The 24,470-nt window shown below is 43.5% G+C and overlaps 1 protein-coding gene across 3 annotated transcripts in view; it reads left to right on the top strand.

The window, feature by feature from the left end:
• The window catches only part of DTD1 (D-aminoacyl-tRNA deacylase 1), a 178,844-nt gene that overhangs the window by 32,144 nt on the left and 122,230 nt on the right, over positions 1 to 24,470 (top strand). For all 3 annotated transcript variants that reach the window (XR_011530926.1, XR_011530927.1, XM_070588763.1), the window contains exon 4: positions 11,695 to 11,801. Coding sequence is in view for 1 of the 3 variants with exons in the window: in XM_070588763.1 (XP_070444864.1) it covers positions 11,695 to 11,801 (107 nt within the window). In the remaining 2 variants the exon portion in view is untranslated. The remainder of the gene's footprint in view (positions 1 to 11,694; positions 11,802 to 24,470) is intronic.

Below are 24,470 nucleotides of genomic sequence, written 5' to 3'. Positions count from 1 at the left end.
TTTGAATGTAAACCCTCTCCCATTATCAATGTCCCAGGGGAAAATTACAGGTCAGGTTTAAATTCTGTATCATATTCAAGTTCAAAGGCTTTCAAACCCAAAGGCATTGAAGTCTGAAATCAAATCCCATGGCCTGATGAGTTCAGAAACGGCCCTCTCTGCTTTCTTACTCTGCTGCTCTCGGTGGAGGGGTATCTGTGTGCAGTGGAGTTCAGTTTCTCTCAGCAGCTGTGTCTGAGCTATTTCACATAGTGGTCTATGTAGGTCCTTCAGCAGCTAAACACTGAACTGTCCCCACACAGGCTCACTTGAGCCTCGGTGAATTGACCAGGCAGCCTTGGCTACAGTTATCCCAGGCAGAATGACGCTGAGGACCCCAGCAGAGCCGAAGATGAGCAAAGCCTGGTGGGCAAAGAAAGCCTTGCCTTGAGCCTCCCTGTTATGCAACAAGGACTACATTAGTTGTCTCAAGTCCATGACCTCAGAACTTCAGCCCAGATGAGAATTTAACCTCCCAGCAAGAGGTTGACTTTGGTTCTAGACATTGACTATCTTAATGTCCGTCTCCTCTGGAAGCCCGTGGTTTTTTTTTTGTTTTTTAAAATTTTTTATTTGAGCTCATAATAGTTTACATTGTTGTGAAATTTCAGTTGTACCTTATTTCTTGATGTCACCACATAGGTGCTCCCCTTCACCCACTGTGCCCACCCCCACCCCCTTTCCTGTGGTAACCACAGAACTGTTTTCCTTGTCCATGTGTTTGTTTATATTCCACATATGACTGAAATCATCTGGTGTTTGTCTTTCTCACTCTGGCTTATTTCGCTAAGCATAATTCCCTCCAGGTCCTTCCATGTTGTTGCAAATGGGATGAATTAGCCTTTTTTTAATGGCTGAGTAGTATTCCATTGTATATATACCACATCTTCTTTATCCAATCATCGGTTGATGGGCACTTGGATTGTTTGCGTGTCTTGGCTATAGTGAAAAGTGCTGCAATGAACACGGGGGTGTGTATGTCACTTTGGATTGTTGATTTCAAGTTGTTTGGGTAGATACCCAGTAGTGGGATAGCTGGGTCATATGGTATTTCTAGTTTTAGTTTTTTGAGGAATCTCCATACTGTTTTCCATAGTGGCTGCACCAGTTTGCATTCCCACCAGAAGTGTATGAGGGTTCCCTTCTCTCCACACCGTCTTCAACATTTGTTATATTTAGTCTTAGTGATTATAGCCATTTTAACAGGTGTAAGGTGGTATCTTAGTGTAGTTTTGATTTGCATTTCCCTGATGATTAGTGATATTGAACATCTTTTCATGTGTTTATTGGCCATCTGTATATCTTCTTTGGAAAAATGTCAGTTCATATCCTCTGCTCATTTTATCATCAGGCTGTTTTTCTTGTTGTTATTCAGTTGTGTGAGTTCCTTCTATTATGGAGATTAACCCCTTGTTGGATATATGATTTGCAAAAATTTTCTCCAAGTTGGTGGGTTGTCTTTTGGTTTTGATCCTGGTTTCTTTTGCCTTGCAGAAGGTCTTTAGTCTGAGGAAGTCCCACTTGTTTATTTTTTCTTTTGTTTCCCTTGTCTGAGAAGACATGGTGTTGGAAAAGATCCTTTTAAGTTTGATGTCAAAGAGTGTACTACCTATATTATCTTCCAGGAGTTTTATGGTTTCAGGACTTACCTTCAAGTCTTTGATCCATTTTGAGTTTATTTTTGAGTATGGTGTGAGATAATGGTCTACTTTCATTCTTATGCATGTGACTGTCCAGTTTTCCCAGCACCATTTATTGAAGAGACTGTCTTTTCTCCATTGTATGTTCTTGGCACCCTTGTTGAAGATTAGCTGTCCATAGAGGTTTTATTTCTGGGCTTTCAGTTCTGTTCCATTGATCTGTGTGCCTGTTTTTGTACCAGTACCATGTCATTTTGATCACTATGGCTTTGTAGTACATTTTGAAGTCAGGGATTGTAATGCCTCCAGCTTTGTTCTTTTTTCTCAGTATTGCTTTAGCAATTCAGGGTCTTTGGTTGCCCCATATGGATTTTAGGATTCTTTGTTCTGTTTCTGTGAAGAGTGTCATTGGGATTCTGACTGGGATTGCATTGAATCTGTAGATTGCTTTGGGTAGTATGGACATTTTAACTATGTTTATTCTTCCAATGCATATGCATGGAATCTCTTTCCATCTCTTTATGTCATTATCTGTTTCTTTCAGTAATGTCTTATAGTTTTCATTGTATAAGTCTTTTTTTGCGATTGTAGATGGAATTGTATTCTTGAGTTCTCTGTCTTTAAGTTTGTTATTAGAGTGCAGAAATGCGACTGATTTTTCTAAGTTTATTTTCTACCCTGCAACTTTACTGTAGTTGTTAATTATTTCTGTTAGTTTTCCGATGGATTCTTTGGGGTTTTCTATATATAAGATCATGTTGTCTGCAAACAGTGAGAGTTTCACTTCTTCACTCTCTATTTGGATTCCTTTTATTCCTTTCTCTTGCTTAATTGCTCTGGCCAAAACCTCCAGTACTATGTTGAATAAGAGTGGTCATAGTGGGCATCCTTGTCTTGTTCCTGTTCTCAGAGGGATGGTGTTCACTTTTGCCCGTTGAGTATGATGTTGGCTGTGGGTTAGTCATATGTGGCCTTTATCGTGTTGAGGTAGTTTCCTTCTATCCCCATTTTGTTTAGAGTTTTTATCATAAATGGCTGTTGAATCTTGTCAAATGCTTTCTCTGCCTCTATTGAGATGATCTAGTGGTTTTTATTCCTTGTTTTGTTTATGTGTTGTATCACATTGATTGATTTGTGGATGTTGAACTATCCCTGTGTCCCTGGAATAAACCCCACTTGATCATGATGGATGATCTTTTTGATGTATTGCTGTATTTGATTTGCCAATATTTTGTTGAGGATTGTTGCATCTGTATTCATCAGTGATATTGGCCTGTTGTTTTCCTTTTTTGTGCTGTTCTTGTCAGCTTTGGTATCAGTGATGGTGGCCTCATAGAATGTGTTAGGAAGCCTTCATCTTCCCTAATTTTTTGGAATATCTTGAGGAGGATAGGTATGAAAGCCTCTCTGAAAGTTTGCTAGAATTCCCCAGGGAAGCTGTCTGGTCCTGGCCTTTTATTCTTTGGGATGCTTTTGACTGCTGTTTCAATCTCTTTACTTGTGATTGGTCTATTCAGATTCTCTATTTCTTCTTGATTCAGCTTTGGGAGTTGTAAGAGTCTAAGAATTTATCTGTTTCCTCTAGATTGTCCATTTTGTTGGCATAGTTTTTGTAGTGTTCTCTTATATAGTCCATTGTATTTCTGTGACGTCTCTTGTTATTTCTCCTCTTTCACTTCTAACTTTATTTATCTGAGCTTTCTCTCTTTTTTTCTTTGTAAGTCTGGCTAGAGGTTTGTCAATTTTATTTATAACCTCAAAGAACCAGCTCTTTGTTTCCTTGATCCTTTCTACTGGCTTTTTTGTTTCAATAGCATTTATTATTTCTCTCCTTCTGCTGACTTTGGCCTTTGTTTCTTCTTCTTTCGCTAATTCAATTAGGTGTAGTTTGAGATTACTCATTTGGGTTTTTTCCTGTTTGTTAAGGTTAGCTTGTATTGCATTGAATTTCCCTCTTAGTATGCCGTGTCTCATATGTGTTGGTATGGTGTGTTTTCATTTTCATTTGTCTCCAGATATTTTTTGATTTCTACTTTAATTTCTTCAGTGATCCATGGGTTGTTCAATAGCATGTTGTTTAATCTCCACATTTTTGTCCCTTTCTTAGCTTTTTTTCTTGTAATTAATTTCTAGCTTTATAGCATTGTGATCAGAAAAGATGCTTGTTATTATTTCAATTCTCTTAAATTTATTGAGGTTTGCCTCCTTTCCTAACATATAGTCTATCCTTGAGCATGTTCCGTGCGCACTTGAGAAGAATGTATATTTTGCTGTTTTTGGATGGAGCGTTCTATATGTGTCTAGTAAGTCCATCTGGTCTCGCCCTATCATTTAATTCCACTGTTTCTTTGTTGATTTTCTGTCTGGATGATCTGTCCATTGATGTGATTGGAGTATTGTGGTCCCCTACTATTATTGTGTTATTACTAATGTCTTCTTTTAGGTTTGTTAGCAGTTACTTTATGTACTTTGTTGCTCCTGTGGGGGGTGCATAGATATTTATGTGTTATTTCTTCATCTTTTTTTTTTTTTTTAAAGATTTTACTTTTTTCCTTTTTCTCCCCAAAGCCCCCTGGTATATAGTTGTATATTCTTAGTTGTGGGTCCTTCTAGTTATGGCATGTGGGATGCCAGCTCAGCATGGCCTGATGAGCGGTGCCATGTCCGTGCCCAGGATTTGAATGGCAAAACCCTGGAGCGCTGCAGCAGAGTGTGCGAACTTAATTACTCAGCCACAAGGCTGGCCCCAATAAGTGTTATTTCTTCTTGACGGAATGTCCCTTTGATCATTATATACTGTCCCTCTTTGTCTCTCTTTACCTGTCTTATCTTGAAGTCTACTTTGTCTGATATAAGTATTGTGACACCTGCTTTCTTTTGTTTGCCATTAGCTTGGAGTATCATCTTCTGTCCCTTCACTCTGAGCCTGTGTTTGTTCTTGGAGCTGAGATGTGTTTCCTGAAGGCAGCATATTGTTGGGTCTTGTTCTTTAATCACATCTGGCCACTGTGTCTTCTTATTGGAGAATTCAATCCATTTATGTTTAGGGTGATTATCGACATATGAGGGCTTAATGCTGCCATTTTATCACTTGTTTTCTGGTTCTCCTGCATTTCCTTTGTTTCTCATCCTGTGTATTTTGGTCTGCCAATCAAGTTATGTAGTTTTTAATGTTGTGTTTCTTTATTTTCTCCTTATTTATTATTTGTGTTTCTGTTCTACTTTTTTGTTTAGTGGTTACCCTGAGGTTTGTATTCAAGATCTCATGAATAAGATTGTCCCTTTTCTGATGACCTCTAATTTCCTTAGACTAAACCAATTCAGTCCCTGTCCTCTTCCCCTCGTAAGTTGTTTTTCTCACGTCTTATTCCACCTTGTGTTATGAGTTTGTGGTTAAAATGGCAAGACTGTCTTTGTTTTTGGGGTTTTCCTTCCCCTTGTCTTTAGTGCTGTACTTGAGTATTTGCTATCCTGCTCTGATTCTGTCTACCTATTTAACTCCTTACTCCGTGCTTTGTAACCCCTTTCCCCCTCCCACCCCCCCCCCCCGCCTTTTTTTTTTCAGGTATGAGGCCCTTCTTGAGGATTTCTTGTAGGAGGAGTCTTGTGGCTACAAACTCCCTTAGCTTATGTTTGTCTGGGGAAGTTTTTATGTCTCCATCATATCTGAAGGATAGTTTTGCTGGATAGAGTATTCTTGGCTGAACGTTTTTGTCCTTCAACGATCTAAATATGTCATTCCATTCTCTCCTATCCTGTAAGGTTTCTGCAGAGAAATCTGCTGAAAGCCTGATAGGGGGTCTTTTATAGGTTATTTTCTTCTGCTTTGCTGCCCTTAGTATTCTTTCTTTGTCATTCACTTTTGCCAGTTTCACTACTATATGCCTTGCAGTAGGTCTTTTTACATTGACATGTTTAGGAGATCTGGCAGCCTGTTCCACATGGATTTCCTTCCCTAGGTTTGGGAAGTTCTCTGCTATTATTTCTTTGAACAAGCTTTCTACTGCATTCTCCTCTTGTCCTTCTCTAATACCTACACTTCTTATGTTGCATTTCCTAATTGAGTTGGATATTTCTTGGAGACTTTCTTCATTTATTTTTAGTCTTAGTTCTCTCTCCTCCTCTATCTGGAGTGTTTCAGTATGGTTATCTTCGATTATGCTGATATGCTCCTTTATGGTGTCTGCTCAAGCCTTCAGGGAATCCATATTTTGTTTTATTTCTTCCATTGTGTCTTTCATCTGTAATATTTCTGATTGATTCTTCTTTATAGTTTCAATGTGTTTTGTGAAGTAGCTCCTAAACTTTTTGAATTGTTCCTCTAACTTCTCTTTTACCTCGTTGAGTTTTTTGATGATAGCTATTTTGAATTGTTTGTCATTAGATTACGTATTTCTGCATCCTCAGGACTGATTTCTGGATCCTCAGGACTGATTTCTGGGTACTTGTCATTTTCTCTCTGGTCTGGAGGTATAATATAGTGTTTGATATTGCTAGAGGGAGTTCTGCTCTCTTGCATGTTGTCATTATTTGGTCATATTTACTGCCTATTGCCTCTCGGGGGGCGGGGTCAAGAGCCGTGTATTGTGAGCCCTCTGCCTTCAGCCAAGATCCCAGGGGCTGTGGCTGTGCTGAGTGGGTCAGGGCAGGAGTGCTTACTCCTGCATGCTCTCGGGGTTTTCTCCCTCTGCTGTCCTGGGGTGTTGGCTTGATAAGATCACCACGAAAGCTTTCACCTCAGTAGAGGGCTTCCCTCTAGCCTGCAAGGGCCCTTGGGGGTCCTTGATGTTCCTATGAACGAATGTCCCCTCCCCTGTTCCTTCCCTCTTGGAGGCCTCCCGTGGTCCCGGATCACAGTCTTTAGGGGAGGGAACGAAGATTTCTCTTACTCCATTCCACCTCCTCCGAGTGGGGCTCCAGTCTCTCTGCCCTCTGTCGTATGGCTGCATGGGTCTCTCTGACGTTTTTTGTGTTGTGTTTGGATGTCCTCTGTTGGATTATGGATTTTTTTTTGGTTGTATATTGGAGGGGAGAGATTCCTGAGAGACCTCACTCTGCTGTGATGCTGACTTCACTCCTGGAAGTGCCTGTTTCTAGCTCTTTGGTTTGGAATTGGAGTGGCTCCCCTTTGGTGACAGATACCCTCACTCTCCTGTGACCAGGCACTTTCTATGCTGGGCCACATGGCCTGTCCCCACTTTCTCTTGTTATTGAATCCCAGGCCTGAGATATCTGCTGCCCAAAGGAGGTGTCTTCCTCAAGTTGATTCACCTGCTGCAGAGCCACGCACAGACCACCAATAAGGGGGGACTTGAGCCTGGAGAGAAGCTGCAAGATTCCTGGGATCACTGATCCAGTTCTCCCATGGCCCTGAATGTAGATGGAATCCACAGTGGTTCTAATCCTGCCCACCTAGGCCTGGCCCTCACTCTCTGAGACACTCACCTGCCAGGGCCTGTAAGGTGCCCTTTCTCTGTCAACTCAGTCTTTTCACCAGCCAAGTCACTTATGAAATGCCATTCCTAGAGCAGCTGGCCTCTGTCGAAGGCTCCCAGAGATGGTGCTCCGCATCAGCTTAGCCATCTGGGGAGGTGGCGGCTGGGAAGCACTCTGAGTCTGTAGAAGCAGCTCCGTGCTTTTGGACAGCTGCCTTAGTGCCCGCAGCCCACCATGTCACATTCCTACAGGCTCCAGGCACGGTGTAAGCCTGTACATCTAGACCAGACTCCTCCAGCCACAAGAGCCTAGCCTCACCACATGCTTATTTTGAGCCTCAAGTTCCACACATTTGCTTGATTTCTTGGTTCCCAGCCTGTGCACTGATGTTGGGGTGTCGATCAGTTACACCCTTTTCCCTGCCCAGCCTCTGAACACGTTGAAAGTAACAAAGAGGAAGCGTGACCGGTAGGGTGCTGCCTTGATGGCAGAGGGAGCCACCTTTGGAGATGTGCTTAGATGGGCTGGCCTGAGGCTCAGTGTCCAGGACCAGTGTCCAGGACCAGTGACCCAGAGGTAGACCGAGCCCCAGCTGTGCAGAGCTGGCTCACAAGAGCAGAGAACTTGGGCCTTCTATTCTCCTCATTCTTCTTCAATAGCATGTGTGGTGGTTTTTGTTTTTTTTTTTCTGCTGAGAAATATTGTCCCTGAGCTAACATTTGTGCTAGTCTTCCTCTATTTTGTATGTGGGTTGCTGCCATAGCATGGCTTGATGAGCGCTGTGGAGGTCCATGCCTGGTATCCGAACCTGCGAACCCCAGGCCACTGAAGTGGAGCTTGTGAACTTAACCACCATGCCAGTAGCATGCTTTTTTGGTGTGGTTTTCTGCCTGCCCTCCACCCACTTCCCTCCCCTGCCGTTTGCCCATCTACTACCATGAACTATGGTAGGAGTGACAATAGTAACAGTGACTGAGATTTCCCGTGCACTGATGGCTGGGCTTTGGGCCCAGTGCCCTGCCTGTACCAACTCATGTGTACCCTCCTTGTGGTGACTGTCCTGCTGCCATCCTGGAACAAATCAGGACACAGAGAGGCAGGGCGTGGCTTCTTGGTGGGTGGTGATACGCAGCCAAGCATTGTTCAAAGGGGCATGGACGTCAGCCCTTGCAGGTAAATAAGGTGCTCTCATGGGGCCTCAGATAGCTGTTGCTGCAGACCAGGTCACGGTGGGTTTGGCTCCCTTGGGGAGTTCTCCTGCTGGAAACATGTGGCACAACCGTGTCTGACACGTGCTTCTCCTCTGCTTTGTATAGAACCCTGGGACTTAGATTTAAGAACGACTTGATTATATCACCATTGGAGCCCAGATGTTTTGTAGATATGTTTCTGTCTTTTAAGATTATTTAAAAAAATGTTTTTGTTTTCCCTGGCCAATATAATTTTTCTTGGTGACTTTACTCTTTGATCTGCACTGGAAAAAATGTTACCATTTTAAGACCTCTTAAAACATGTCTTTGGATTTATTGTCTGTACAAATGGAAATTCAGATAATAGTTCTGTTCTTAACTGAAGAAAAACAGGAAAAGAAAATAAATTTCTTGCTACTTGGAATGATAAACTCAGCGAAGCATGTGCCATATATCCTGGCAACAGAAAATCCAGGTCGGAAATAATTCCTTTCCTCCTGAGTCTGCCTTCAGCTTCCCTGAGGAGTGCAGTGGCTGAAATTCGCTACTAATTGTAGCCATAATTTTAGCATGCAATTAAACACATGATTTCCTTCCCAGCTGATGTCTTTTTAGCTAGTATGACATGGATGAAACAAAAGCTCTGTAGATTTGAACAGCCACTTTAATCGGATAGGAGGTCATGGAAGGTCCCCATTATTTGAGCACATTTGGCTACCCAGTAGGAACTGGACTAATCTTGCCTATAAAAATGGCGAACAGCTTGGGTGCTTCTAATAGTTTCCACTGCTACTGTCTGTGCTCTGAAGAAAACCAACAGTGTGCCCATTTTGCTAAGACCCTCCATGAGGTTAAGAATCATTGGAGGGAGTAATACCAGGTGGGGAAGAATCAGAGGTGGACATTGTGTGGTTGTGGTGGCAGGAGCAGAGGCTCACAGAGGTCACCTCACACGATGGCGGGTCTGATGTCTGAGGACCCCAGGACCTGAGAGCAGATCCGCTCTCTAGGCGGGAAGCCAGAAAGGCTCCAGGCTCCAGGATGGCCCACCTTGGGCTGCTTTTTTCTTCCTTGGCCTCTCCCAGAGGGTCGTCTGTACAATAAAGGATAGTCTGTGTGAAATAGGGCTCTCTGCCCAGGGGAGTTTGGGGACCACCAGAGTAAAGAAAATAAATAGATTTCTCTGCTCCAAGATGTCCCGAGAGCCTGTTATATGCTGCTGTATATTGTGATTCTCCAAGGGAGAGTTCAAACAAGTGTGATTTTCCAAAAGCATGTGATTGTAGCATTCTTTATTCAAGGAACACCTGGCAGGACACAGTTGGAAATCTCTGTTCTGGTTTGGTGGAGCCTCTTGAACATGGCTTTTTATGATAGTAAGAGCACACAGTGATTTTGCGCACTGATGTGCTAGCCAGCGTCCCGGGCACTTCCGTGCTCGGTCTCACTGAAGTTTCTCCATGACTGAGGTCCTCGTTAGTATCCCTGTGGTGCGTGCAAGAAACTGAACCATTGGGAGGTTAAGAAACTTGCCAAGTTCTCAGATCTAGTTAGGGGCTGAGCCTGTCCTCTCTTCCAGCCTGAGTCCTGGTTGCCCTTCAAGTCCTGGACCTTGTGTACACCCACCGAAGAAGCCTTTCTCATTTACTTCCCATCCCCCAAGGTAGGGACTCTGACCCTCTCTGGCCTCCAGAGCCAGAATCCCTCATGGTCTACTGTGCTGCGTCATCACTCTGGAGGGCCCATCTGTCTCCCACAGTAGATCTCAGGGTTCATGAGCACCACGGCTGTCTGTGCCTTTGAGCTGGGTCTTTGGTCTCTAGCACTGTGCCTGGCACATAGTTGCTGTGAGTGACTTTCAAATGAGGACTGTATCTCATACACTCTTTCTGCTTCTTCACAGTGGGTGGGAACAGAAGAATTCCTGATGGTTCTCAGTTTCTGAGGACTCATATTTATTTTAATTCTATGGACCCAACTCTTCTCTTAGTTTCGGATTTATCAGAAATGGTGTGCAAGTAACCCTCCCTGCTTGTCAAGAACATTGTGTTCCCTTGAGTGAGTGTATGTGTCATCAGCAGTGTTTATGCCCAGCACTTAACAGAGATGCTTGGATGGATGGAGTTGACATTCTGGTTATTCCATGACATTATCTCTCAAAGCATGTGCTTGGTTTTCTTTATAAATGTAATTCACTACTTGGGAATTGATTAGTCACGATTGAGTGGGTTTGGGTGTTAAACAGAAGATTAGGAATAGGACATAGAGAGGCACGCTTGTCTGGGGTAGCCTGTGGCCAGTTTGACAGCGCATCCTGGGGAACAGGATGGTTCTGCTGCCTTGTTGAGGTGAGGGAGGGATGTGGGGCAGGGGGAGATGAGTGGCCCCCAGTTTTGGGCAGTCCCGTCCCACGGGGAGCAAGGTGTCTCCTCAATTCTCGGGCCTGCAGTACTTGGGTAGCTTGACCTGCCTTTGACCCTACAGCAGGGGAGCAGGACCTCCCGCTCCTTCTTAGACCGTGCAGGCCTGCGGGTCAGGTACAGGGCAGTTTATGAGATTATTCGGGAGGAGCCTCCTAAGCTTTCTTTTCCTTTTATATTTGATTTGCTTAAAAATTTTAATTATGAAACATATAGAAAATAGACACCAGTGTACTCATTCCCGGTTGGTCACATTTACTTCAGATCTCTCTCTCAAATCCCACCACCCCTGCCTTCTCTTCAGTGTGGATGTTGCTACTGTCCTCTGCTTGGCGTTCATCTTTCCTGCCCATGTTTGTTTTGGGTATTTAAAAATAGCGTATAAATGTTATCATAATGATGTGTCTTTGTTGTAAGTTACTTTTTAAAGATCCCATTATCTTTTTAAGGTTTGCCATGTTGATGGATGAGGCTGCCATATGGTATTCCGTTGAGGAGTTACGGCAATGTGTATACGTTCATTCCCCTGCTGAGGACAGTCAGATCCCCTTTTTTCTTTTATAAACACTGCCAGAGTGAATGCTCTTGAACATTTCTTGTTGTACAAGCGTTTCTAGAGTAGACTCCCCAAAGTGGAATTCCAGAGTTGTCAGGTGTGTTTGACTTGAATTTTACTCGGTACGGCACCAAAAAGTCCTCCAAAGTGGTTATATCAATTCACCTTCCCACCGTCTTACAGCCCTGCTAACCCACGTTTTCTCCGACGCCTGCTGCTACTGGATCTTTTCCTTCTTGCCAAGGCTGTGGGGCGAGCAGTGGCATCTCTTGCTGTTTAATTTTGTTTCCCTCACTACTCGAGGCGTGCACCAGTCCTATTCCCCAGGTTTCTGAGGACGTTGATCTAGGTGTGCTTTTCAGATGGGGTGATCTGGGGCCTGCATCTCTTGTAACTTTGAATTGCTCTTTCAGATGGCAAGTTTGGTGCCTACATGCAAGTCCACATTCAGAACGATGGGCCTGTGACCATAGAACTGGAATCCCCGGCTCTTGGCGCTGCTACCTCTGACCCAAAGCAGGTAAGCCTGGAATCAGATTTTAGAGTCTGTCTCCTGGGCGACTGTGATATCTTTTGGCTTCGATTTCGTTCCTGGAGCAGTTTTCCTTCTGAGGTAGAGAAAACACTTCACTACAGCAACCTAGTATTTATTTTAATACATCCCTTCCCAAGGATGCATCCGTTTACACTGTATCTCCTTACTGCTGTGCTGGGCAGGACAGCACTTCTTCCTTGCCTCCTCCCGACTTTGGGTTCCAGAGGAAATGTCTTTGGTAGAGTCCAGTTCCTCCTCTGGCCCTCCTGTTCCCTGATGAGGTGCCTTGGCTCCCACACACCGCTGGGTGGCAGCAGAGTAGCAGCACAACTCCACTCGGCCCTGGACTGGCTATTCACTAATTCAGAATGGTTACATGGAGTGGGTTTGGTCCCAGGTGTGGGTAGATCTGCCACCCGAGGTTCTTTGTAAATCCTCATTTTTCTGAAGCAACATCTGACCTGGATTTGCTGCCAACTCTGTAAGCTTTGAGAAAAAATTTTAATTAAAATAGAGAAAGGAAATCTGTGATAGTCCTTGCAACCTGTGTGGTTCTCATAGATACTTAACACTTGTAAAGGCTTTAATTAATGCAACCACTTACTGGCCTTCTAGACACAAGGCGGCAGGCAGAGAAGTGAGAACTAAGGGACATTGCTGTCCTTCCTTCCCTCCCCCTGCCCTTCTCGTGCTAGGATGCTGTGAAGTGGACTGATGCAATAGCTGTGGGGGAAGCGTTATATAAACTTAAGTCTGTATGAGCTGTTCAGAGTCATCATTTTTAAGTGGAACATAACCTTCCTTTTTGTTACTGATTCTTTGGATTGATAGAGAATCAAGAACATGTCTGACGCAGTGGTGCTAGACTTCAAAGGTGATAATTGAGGTTCCTGGAATTACGGACATTAAATAAAATCATAAATGAAAAATCCACATGAAAATTTAAACTTTTTATTTCGAAATAATTTAAGACATAGAAAAGTTGAAAAAAGAGAGTTCCCATACACTCTTTACCCAGGTTCTCTCAATTTTACTTTCTTACATAATCATAATATACTGATCAAGACATGGAAATTAATATTGACACAATACTGTTAACTATGCTACAAACCTTATTTAAATTTCACTAGTTTTTTTTCTAATGCCCTTTTTCTGTTTCAAGATAATCCCACATGGCATTTAGTTGTCATTCCTCCCTAGTCTTCTCCAATCTGTGACAGTTTATTGGCCTTTTCTTGTCTTTTATGACCTTGACACTTTTCAGGAATACTGGTCTGCTATTTTGTAGAATGTTCCTCAATTTGGATTTTCTGTGAATACATTGAGCTTGTGCGTTGGACAGGAATAGCAAATAGCTCAAAAGTGATCTTGTGCCCTTCTTGGTGCATCATAGGAGGAAGTACCTGGTATTGATTTGTCTTCCTACAGGCGATGTTAACCTCGATCACTTGATGAAGGTGGCGTCTACCAGATTTCTCCTCCCTGCAGGAGGTTTTAACCTCTCTCCCTTTGTCTGTCCTCTTGCTTATTCATGGTAGATGACTCTCTTTCTCCTTCACAGAGAAAGAAGCCATCAGGCGGCATTCTCTATCTCCTCTTCCTACTGTGGCAGCAGAGCCGCCCTTCCTGGTGCTGAGGCCAGCACCACTCCTTGGGCCAGGACTGGCCTCGTAATTTGTGAGGCCCGGTGCAAAATGAAAATGAGGGGCCCCTTGTTAAAAAATTGTTAAGAATTTCAAGATGGTGACAACAGAGCATGAAACCAAGGGTGGAGCCGTTCTGAATGGGGGGACCTCTGTGACTGCACAGGTTGCATGCCTGTGGAGCCAGACTGCCCTGGGCTGTGGAGCCCTCCCCGTCTACCTTCTCCTTAGCCTCCACTAAGCCCTGTATCCTCTTGTCAAGTCAGTCTGTCTCTCACTCATCCATCTTATTCCCATTCGCTTTTAAAATTCCCAAGGATCTCCATCTGAGAACTGAGTCCTCATCTGCATAGACTCTCCTCGAGCTCCCCGGTGACCTTGTTGCTTTATTTTGTGACTGTTTCTCAGGCCCACCCTACTTGACCGCTCCACAGCTCTTGCCATTGTTGCCCACTCATCCCTGGAAACCAACTGTCTTGAACCTTGTTTTCCAGGATACCACTCTCCCCCAGTTCTCCTCTTACCTCTGCCTACTCCCTCTGGTTTTAGTTGACAATTATTTTATAGTTTTGATTTATTATTCTGCTTTAACTCTATTTGGAGAAAAATTGTAGCCGGGTTTGTCTCATTCTAAATTTTTCTAGGGGTGGAAGAGTAATACATTATATCTTTAGGATCTTCAACCTTCTTTCACCTAATACCCCCTCTTTTCTTATTTACAACATAAAAACAAATAGGCATTATATATATATTTTTTGTGCTTTATCTCCCCAAATCCCCCGGGTACATAGTTGTATATCTTGGTTTCAGGTCCTTTTAGTTGTGGCATGTGGGACACCGCCTCAAAGTGACCTGACGAATGGTGCCATGTCCATGCCCAGGATCCAAACTGGGGAAACCCTGGGCTGCTGCAGCGGAGCACGCGAACTTAACCACTCCACCACGGGGCTGGCCCCTATTTTTAACCTCTAACAAGCCATGATAACTTGTAGGATAAGAAAGTCTTTTATTTTAGTTATTTCTGAATCTTTTGGGAGCTTTCTCTTCAAATGCATGAATAGTCCTGTGTCACTTTCAATTATATGTACTAGTTAATTGACATCAGAAGTCTCACACCCTAGAAGATTACTCAGATCTCTGTCCTCCAGCTCTCCAGGAGGTGGCGACTATGTGATGGTGGGTGCTGGCCTTTACCTGTGGTCTGTCTCTGCCTTTCCAGTCTCAATAAGAAGGGGGTTTCTCTTCCAGCAAATAGCTAATCTTTTTGCTTTTGTGTTGGTAGGAAGACTGTAGCCAAATTATTTCACTGATAGATAAATATGCATTTCTGTCAACTAAGCTTTTAATTCTAAGTGTTTTATTTTCCAATTCCATCCAATAGGTAGTGCAAGCTGCATGCATTATAGAGAAATGGTTCTTTTGGCGAGTTTTTAAATATATATTCTTTAAACCATCTGAATAAATGAGCAGTGTGTGTGTGTGTGTATATGTATTTATGCATCAAGTGTCATTTTAGTAGACGACAGTGTGCTGGGTACTGTGAGGACCAGGAGGAAGTGCCGTACCCCAGTCCCTGCTCCCAGGAATGGATTTAGGGCCACATAAACCTGGGAGGTTAATGGCAGTGAAACAAGTAGAGAGCAGTATACGACAACTCAGGAAACATCACAAGGCCATCATTTCATGCTCCTGCTTAAAACCCTTCAGCGCCTTCCAAATGCATTGAGACTACAGCCTGCGTTCCCTCCGGGGCCATGCCCAGGCTCCTGTGGCGCTCTCTCTCTTGGCCTGCTCTGCACCCATTTTTCCTTCAGTCCTGATGCTTTACCTGCTCTTGCCTTCTCTCCCTTCTGAGAACAGGTCCCGCTCTTTCCTACCTCTGGGCTCTGTTCTCAGTGTCAGTGTCTCCTCCTCAGAGGAGGTCCTCTGACCCCTCAATCCCAAGTAAGCCCCCGCTGGCTCTTCTGTCGCATTGCTCTGATGATTTGTTTCACAGTACTTAGCACCATCTGTTGCCATCTGCTTGTTTCCTCGTTCCTCATCTGTCCACACCACTCCTAAAACTCAGGCTCCCCGAGTCTTGCTCAGTGCCGTGCCCCAGGAAGTGAGCCCGGGTGTGTAGTTTGTTTTGGAGTCATGTGTCATAGGCCCGTGAGCTGTGCTGTCTGTGAGTGTCCTAAGTTCTGAGAAGGCTGATGCCATTGCCGTTGCTGCTGAGCTGGACAGGCCTCCCAGGGGACTGGAGGTTTCAGCTGAGCTTTGAGGATGTGGCAGGCAGGAGGCACTCTCAGTTATGTCCAAACTTGTACTTCACTTAAGGGTAGATTCTGATTTTTAAGAGTCCCAGAGCTCTATTTATGGGTGAGGCAGCTACTGCTGGTGATGACTGGGCTCGTGAAGGGACCTAGTGGTTTGCCTGCCTTAGCCATATCTCTGCTTGTTTTCGGGACTGGCTACTGCAGCCTCGGCGTGTTTTCCCCTGGCTGTCTCAGCACCATGCCCCGTGCATTTATAGGCTGCTGTGTGGGCCCCGTGACGTGTTCTGACAGTGAGAAGAAGTTGGAAGAAGAGTGTTAGTTCTTGCTCTGAAGGACGTAGTTCCAAAGGGAGCAGGGCATGGACGCAGTAGCAGAACCACCTGACAGGGGCTGTTTTCCCTGTTGCGTTTTTGTGGAAGAATATGATTCTGGTGGGAACATCCTAATTATTCCTACAGAAGATTGCTAGTGCCTGACTTCTTCCATGGGTGGCTAGATATTGGGAGATTTCAGTACCTTAGTCAGCCATTCCTGATGGTAGAAACTTATTCTTGCTCTTGTTTTCATCTTAAATGCTTTCCTTGTAGCAGGGGTCCCTGAGTCGCCCATGGATGGGTTGCACATGTGTGAGAGCAGGGTGGGGGGTTCCCCGATGAGGAGGTGCATTTTGTAATTGAGGGACTCTCGCCTGAGCCCACCTAGTTCATAGTGTTGCCATTAATTATTTATGTTCTCATTTATTTAGTGTGATTGAAAACCTCACTAAATTAAAATGCTGGAAGGAGCTGAAAAAATGGACTTTCAAATACACATCTTTGAATTAGCTCATGTGTTTATTGACAAATCACTGGGATAAGTTGACCAGTGAAAAATGGTGCCAGAACTTTTAATTTTGTACTTCTCTGAATGTCATCATCACTTCACCTGTAATTTTCTCCATACACTTGTCTTGTCAGCAAGTCTCCATCCCTAAGCCTGGAAACCTTGGAATGTCTAGATTGAGACATTCACGGCTTCTGTAGGATTGGAAAGAAATGTGCAGGAGAGAGAGGGGATGGGGAAAAGAGCTCCATTCGGTTTCATTTATTTGTATTTCCAGTGACAGGGGAGCCTTTTCAGTAATGTGTGCTGTGGAATCTGGAAGGTGAAATAGAGGACAGGCGAGGACACAGGTGGCAACCCCACTGCAGGTGCACAAAGATGGGCTCTGAATTCCTGTACGTTTCACTTTGAGGGACAAGTCTAATGGGAAGTATTCTGAATATAAGGAAGAATTATGTCGATACCCATAAGTTTGCATTTCTTCATAGAAGAACTTTTATTTAAATGTATGTATTCCCCTTTTCATTCTTTTTTCAGGCTTGAACTCCAGGTGCTAGCTCCCCAATCTGTGTTGGTTTCAACTTCAGTTTTTGCCTGGCCTGAGCCAGGCTCAAGCTGACTTGCCACAAGAGTGAGCTTCCAAGTCTGGTTGCCAAAATGGTACCCAGATCCTGTCGTTTATTCTACATCAGTTCATTTTGTCACATTGATTTATTGAACAGACGTTGAGTGAGAGTCTTGCTTTGTTTATACTGGAGTGTTACTGAAACCAAAGTGGGAACTTAACGCGAGCTGCTGCGTTCCAGAGTTTTTGTTGCTGCTGCTGTTCATCTTTGTCACAGTGTCATGGTGGGCGTGCCGGTGAGCTCGCCTGGTGTACAGAAGGCTTCCCAACAGGGTGGGCTGGCACCTGGCCTCTTTGGCTACAGGAATCACCCCTGGTTTTCTGATCCCTTCAGTGTGGACATCCACTTTCTGAGTTAGGAAAGCAGCACAGCCCTCTGGGGAGAGGCTTGCGTGTGGAGGCTGGGTGGGCTTCTGGTCTCCCTAAGCCCCGTCCTCTGCTCACCAGCAGCCAGAGCCTCTCTGAGTCCTGTCAGTGGGGGGAGGTCCCTGCCCTGGGCGTGCGTATCTGGCTGGTGGGAAAGATTGGGAGCCTCCTAGATGTTTCCAAGCAGGCTAGCTTCCTCCTCGTTGGGGCACTGCAAGGGATTGCTTTTGTTTTAGTGTTTTAATTTGTTTCGGTATAGATGGTTATCCTAAGTTGGTACACTGTAGTATTAAAAAGAAGCCTTTCCAAGAGATACATCACTGTCTCTCTGCCTGGGCACCCACTGATTGTTGATCAATCAATTGACCTTCATGTTACCTTCTTAAATCCATAGCATGTGTTACTGAAATTGCAAAAATTAAAGAGTTTGTTCCCCGCTGCTGGAATATGACTTCTAAATTTAAAACTATGATCTTCTCCTCTTCTACCTTTGACACATAAAACATTTCTAATTTCCAACTAGAGAAAAACATCTGTTTTGCTTTAAACAACTCTTTCAGGGTACTAATGGGTTAGCGCATTCAAGGTTTAAGGGCTTTGTTTGTTCTTGTGTATGTGTTTTGGGCAGATTCTTAGTTATTTTAAACTCCTAATCTCATTTGTGGATGTGTTAAAAAAACAAACTCCTTACCTTACTGACTTGACCTGCCAAAGATTAACTAGCATTTTTTTTTTTATTCCCAAGAGAAGGAGGTAAAGTTTCTCCTTCTATGGATTTATACGTTGAGCACGGCAATAATTTAATTATACAACTTAAGATGTTCTTTTTTTGAGGAAGATTAGCCCTGAGCTAATATCTGCTGCCAATCTTCCTCTTTTTTGCTGAGGAGGACTGGCCCTGAGTTAACATCCAGGCCCATCTTCCTCCACTTTATATGTGGGATGCCTACCACAACATGGCTTGCCCAGCGGTGCCATGTCCGCACCCGGGAACAGAACCGGCGAACCCCAGGCTGCCGAAACGAAACGTGCAAACTTAACCGCTACACCACTGGGTCGGCCCCCAGACTCAAGATTTTAATTGGAAATTCTTAGCTTTTTAGCTAATTTATTAGGAGCTTCATAGTCCTGGGTAATTGTAGAAAAATGTTCAGTCAGTCAGTGGTATTTTGCAGAAAGCCTTGTTCAAACATTTGCATTACTAATGGAAGGAGAAGAATGATCTAAAAGTGATAGAAATAAAAAATGAAGCTCTTCTTCTATTTCTTTTTTGAAGGATTGCCCCATAGATAAAACACATAACTACACAGAGGTGTTTTGCCAACACACCATAGTCTGGGTGCTGTCGGACTGACAAGGGGTTTATCTTTTTTAATCTGGTTAGCCTCTAAGAGAAGATAACGACAGGTGCTAGGGTGTGAATTGGGTCAAGTGGGCTATTAGGGGTTCATGAACTGCCCTGAGTGTGTCCTCCAAGTTTTTTGTGTATCTGTGTGTGCGTGTGCCTTTTGTTGGGAGGGTCCAGGGCTTTCATCACATTCTTGGAAGGCCCCAAAGAAGTGAAGATGCTGGCTGGCTACAGGGTGTCGGGTGCGGGGATAACACATTCTCTCTTCGCCAAAGTCACTCAGGGGCTGGTAGTCGTGCTCCTCAGAGGGCTGTCTGGGGACCGCCGCCTCAAGCCACCAAGGGTGCATATTAAAATGCAGAGTCTTGGCCACCTCCCCCTCCCCAGGTTTCCTGAACCAAAGTTCCTGGCATGTCTGGATGTGAAAGGCAGAAGAGTAGGAGATTTATGTTTTTTGTGTGTGCTCCTCAAGTACACTCACATTTGAGAACTAATGGACAAGAAGAAATTGGATGTTTCCATTTTTATCTACTCCACCCTGCCCGCCCCCTCCCCCCCAGCGAAAATGTCTAAAAATACTTTATGATCTGTGTTACTGCAGTTGCCAGAATCAAGATGGCTGGGCTTGATTATTGAGGTCACATATGAGGCTGTTCTCATTCATCAGTGCCCCTCAGTCCCTCATCCACGACCCCGCCATACACACAGCAGTGATGGAAGTCTTCCCAGAGCGTGGTGCCTTCCCGACACAGTTACAGATGTGTCAGGGAAGAGCCAGTAGAGCAGTAACAGCTCAGTGCGTTAGTGACTGATGATGGGTCCTTCTGTCGAGTGACATTGAGGCATGTGCTAGCGGAATAACTTGTTTCTTAAGAGAGATGAGCCCAGTGTGTGGATTGCCCCGTGGCTGTGCCAGATTGCGTTGGTGTAGCCTCTTTAGATTTTTAGTTGAAAAGCAATTTATAGTTCTCTTGGTTTTTTGAATACCAGACATAGAATGCCTTACTCGTCAGTTGACTTATTGATGGGACTGGAATAAAAACCCAGGATGAGCAGCACCTAAGTCTTTGCTTGGAGAATTGCTGTTTAGTAAAATGCATGAATGTCGAGGCTTCATGGACAGTTGACTAATCATTTACATTTAGACACACAAGGGATATTGTTAAGAGTTCATATTTTACGGTGTATTACTTAAGTTCATAATAAAAGCTTTTCACATTGAGTTGTAGGATTAGTTTCCTGCAAATTATTTACTCTTTCATGGATGTGTCATTTTTTTTTTCCCCTTTGTGTATCTGTTCATCCACCTGAAATGAACTCCTTCCCTATCTGTACCTGTTGCCTTCTTCCCCAAGTATTAAGGTCCCTTTCAGACAGTGCTTCATTCATGATGCTTACCTCAGTGCCCGTCGGGGAGGTCTTCCTGCCTTTGAATGCTGTGGTACTGATTTCATAGTGGTTAATACACTTAATAATAGCCCATGCTCCTTCGTTTGTTAGTTTGTTTGCTTGTTCATTTATCCACCTATCCTTTCACCCATTTGTCCATCTCTCTGTGCACTCACCTAGCCGCCCCCCACTCCTCTCTCTATCCAACAGGTACTTATAGGATGCCCGCTCTGTGCTGGCCTTGCATATAGTTACAGTGCGGAACAAGCTCTAGTGGAGCTGGCATTCTAGTGGGAAACATGAAAAAAGAAGTAGAATTTAAAATTGTGATAATATAAAGAAATTAAAACAGGGAGAGCTCTACGTAGAGGATACTACCTTATGGGGCTACCTTAGGTTCAAGGGCTGGGGAAGGACCTGAGCTCAGAGGGAGCCAGCCACGTGAAGACTGAGGGAAGAATATGCTAGACGGAGGGGTCCCCAAGTGCGGAGCCCTGGGCAGCTGGTGGAAGGAAGGCCAGTGGGCTGGTGCTTGGAGGGTGGCAGGGAGAGGGTAGGACATGAGGGCAGAACTGTGACCTGGATCTGATGGTGGGAGGCCTGGGTAAGAAATTCGGGTTTTATTGGTAGTAAACTGGAGAGTTACTAGAACAGAGAGCATGTGTGTGTGTTTGCAGTGATGGCTGAGACTGGATTGTAGTGTAGGTTGGGCAGGGGGCAACAGGGAGAACAGTTAGGAGCTCCTGTAACAGGTCGATGAGAGCTGTGGAGAGTCTGGATTTACATTGAAGGCTGTCAACCACCCTGGTGTTCTGCCTCCCACAGTAGAGCTTTTCTATAAATGACTCATGTTTGAATTCGTTCATGCCATTGTTTGAACATTAGGACATACTGCAAAGTCTCACCTCCCACAGTTCGCTCCAAGAAAGACCCCATTCCTGCCTCCAGAGTAGGATGGTGAAGGGATTCCATGGCATGAGTTTCTTTGAGTTTCTAGGATGAGATCAGACATTTAGACATCAAGGGGTGTGATGCTCACCCCTGGTTCTGAGTGATTCTTGGCCACAGTCTGGACACAAAGCCAGCACCTTTGTTCAATGGGGGTAAAAAACAAAAAAGCAAATTTCAGGGATTCAGGCCCCCTTCTTCAGGTCACCGTGAAGCCAGATGTTTCACTATTGCCCAGCTTTCCCCAAAATGCAAAAAACTTATACTATACAAAGAAATTGTTAAAGGCCTGAGAAACAACATTTATATTGAATTTGATTTATATATACCATCTTAACTTATGTTGTCAGGACACTTTCTAAATCTAAGTATTCAGAACTTGTTAGAGGGAAAAAAAGGTTTACTTTTGGAAAAGTATGTTTCCTGGCATTCATGGATCTTGGAAATTATGGGAAGTAATTGTCAGAAGGGTAGCTGCAGCCCCAGAGGTGGAGCGGAAATCCAGGGCTGGAGGCGGTTGTCATGGGGGACACCCGTGTACCCCTTGCTGGGGGCAGATCGGGAGCCTCACCATAGGCATTTCTACTGCCTATTCTACCATCTTAGTTATTTTTATCAATATGAAATGCAAAGGAATAGCACTTCTATGAAGATTCTTCACCTAAAATGTATTCCTTTGACTACTTTCCATAAAATGTGAAGTCAATTTCTTTTTCTATTTTTAATCATGAAAGTGAAGCCTGGAAGCCTCAATTTCTGTGTAACGGAAAGATCTAAGTTTGTGGCCTTGTTTCTATTTTCCACCCCTCCTGCTCAGTCGGGAACGTGATGCCCCAGAGTACCCCCCGAGCAGAGGCTCTGTTCAGGAATCGCAGTGGTCCGACTGCAGAGGGCAGGCAGAGGCTGCTGTTAATGTCGGTGTTGTTGTTGGGTCGTGGAACCTTCGGGGCTAAGTACAGTTTGTATAAAATTTCATTTCAAAATCCAGACTAGATCTAGCCTTATGCTGTGTGGATTCTTTTTTTTTTCTTTTCATGTTGTCCCTTTGCTCCCTTCATTTTCTCCTGGGAAGAGTCTCTTATTATTATTTTTTAAATTTCAGGCAAACAGTGTGTTAACTGGAAAGTACCAGGTTAGAAATATTATTTTTTATTAGTAAGTTTTTATAGGATTCCTGAGTAGAACGGTGTTTTTATAGAAGCAGTTCTTTTCCTTTTATTTTTCTCGTGAGCCCATAAAATTACATTTTTGTATCAATTTTTGTTACATGTAATACATAAATAAATATCCTTGAAAAAATGAGGAGTTTAAGATACTCTAAAGATGCTTTTGGCCATATGACCATAATCTCTCATTCCCAGCGGTAGCACCATTAATAAGTTCTGTGTTTTCTTCTAGACTTAATAAAAATATGTTTACCCACATTTACACATACTCATAGAAAATACGTGGGATCTCTGGGTGTGTGTATGTCATTAGGTTTTCTTTTTTAATTGTGCTAAAATATAAATAACCCAAAACTTAGCATTTTAATCATTTTACCATTTTGAGCGTACAATTCAGTGCCATTAAGGACATTTCCCTTGTTGTGCAACCATCCATCTCCAGGACTTTTTCATCTTCCTAAACTGATACTCTACCCATTAAACACTAACTCCTTCCCCTTCCCCCACCCCCTGGTAACCACTGTTCTACTTGCGTCTCTATGAATTTGGTTACTCTAGGTACCTCACGTAAGTAGAATCATACAATGTTTGTCCTTTTGTGGTCTGGCTTATTTCACTTAATACTGTTTCTTCAGAGTTCTTGTATGTTGTAACATGTATCATAATTTCATTCCTTTTTAAGGCTAACTCATCTTCCATTGTATGTATATACCACGTTTTGTTTATCCATTCATCCGTCCATACATTTGGGTTGTTTCCGCTTTTTGGCTATTGTGAGTAATGCTGTGGTGAACATGGGTGTACAAATATCTGTTCAAGTCCCTCCTTTCAGTTCTTTGGGTGTACACATAGAGGTGGAATTGCTAGATCATATTCATAATTCTCTGTTTAATTTTTTGAGGATTTGTCTTATCATTTTCCACTGTGGCTGCACCATTTTACATTCCCACCAACAAAGCACAAGGGTTCCAATTTCTCCACATGCTTGCCAGTGCTTTTTAATTTCTTTTTTCATTTTTTTTTTAAAGAGTTTATTTTTCCTTTTTCTCCCCAAAGCCCCCCACTACATAGTTGTATATTCTTCGTTGTGGGTCCTTCTAGTTGTGGCATGTGGGATGCCGCCTCAGCGTGGTTTGATGAGCAGTGCCATGTCCGCGCCCAGAATCTGAACCAGCGAAACACTGGGCCGCCTGCAGCAGAGCACGTGAACTTAGCCACTTGGCCACGGGGCCAGCCCCTCTTTTTTCTTTTTTAATAATAGCCATCCTAATGGGTGTGAAGTGATATCTCAGTGTGGTTTTGATTTGCGTTTCCCTAGTGCCTAGTGATGTTGAGCATCTTTTAATGTGCTTGTTGGCCATTTGTGTATCTTCTTTGGGGAACTGTCTATTCAAGTATTTTGCTCATTTTTGAATTGGGTTTTTTTGTTCTTGAGTTGTAGGAGTTCTTTATCTCTTCTGGATATTAACCCTTTATTAGGTATATGATTTGCAAATATTTTCTTCCATTCTGTGGGTTGCCTTTTAACTCTGTTGATAGTATCCTTTGATGCACAAAAGTTTTACCTTTTGATGAAGTTCAGTTTATCTACTTTTTCTTTTGCTGCCTATGCTGTTGGTGTCGTATCTAAGAAATCTTTGTCACATCCAGTGTCATGAAGGTTTTCCCCTATGTATTCTTCTAAGAGTTTTATAATTTGGATCTTAATGTTTATTTTGACTTAATTTTTGTGTGTAGTATAGGGTAAATGTCATAAGGTTTTACTTGTAGACAAGATGGAAGAACAGTACCAAGAACTTTTTTCCTGAACCATTTGAGGATAAGTTGCTGACCTGATGCCCCATCACCCCTGGAAACATTAGTGTATATTTCCTGCCAACAAAAACATTCTCTTTACAGAACCCCAAAGCATCCATTAAAATCAGAAAATTACCATTGAAATTTTAGTATCAACCAATCCTCAGACCCCATTCACATTTTAGCCGTTATCCCAATAACTGGTCTCTTATAGTGGTTCAGAATTATGTGTTGCATTTAATTATCATATATCTTTAGTTTTCTTCATTCTAGATCAGTTCCTCAGTCTTTC

The sequence above is a fragment of the Equus przewalskii genome, chromosome 21, assembly GCF_037783145.1.
Source record: "Equus przewalskii isolate Varuska chromosome 21, EquPr2, whole genome shotgun sequence".
In the NCBI taxonomy this organism is placed as follows: domain Eukaryota; kingdom Metazoa; phylum Chordata; class Mammalia; order Perissodactyla; family Equidae; genus Equus; species Equus przewalskii.
Note: the sequence above shows the minus strand (reverse complement) of the source record. Positions and strands in the feature narration are given on the sequence as shown.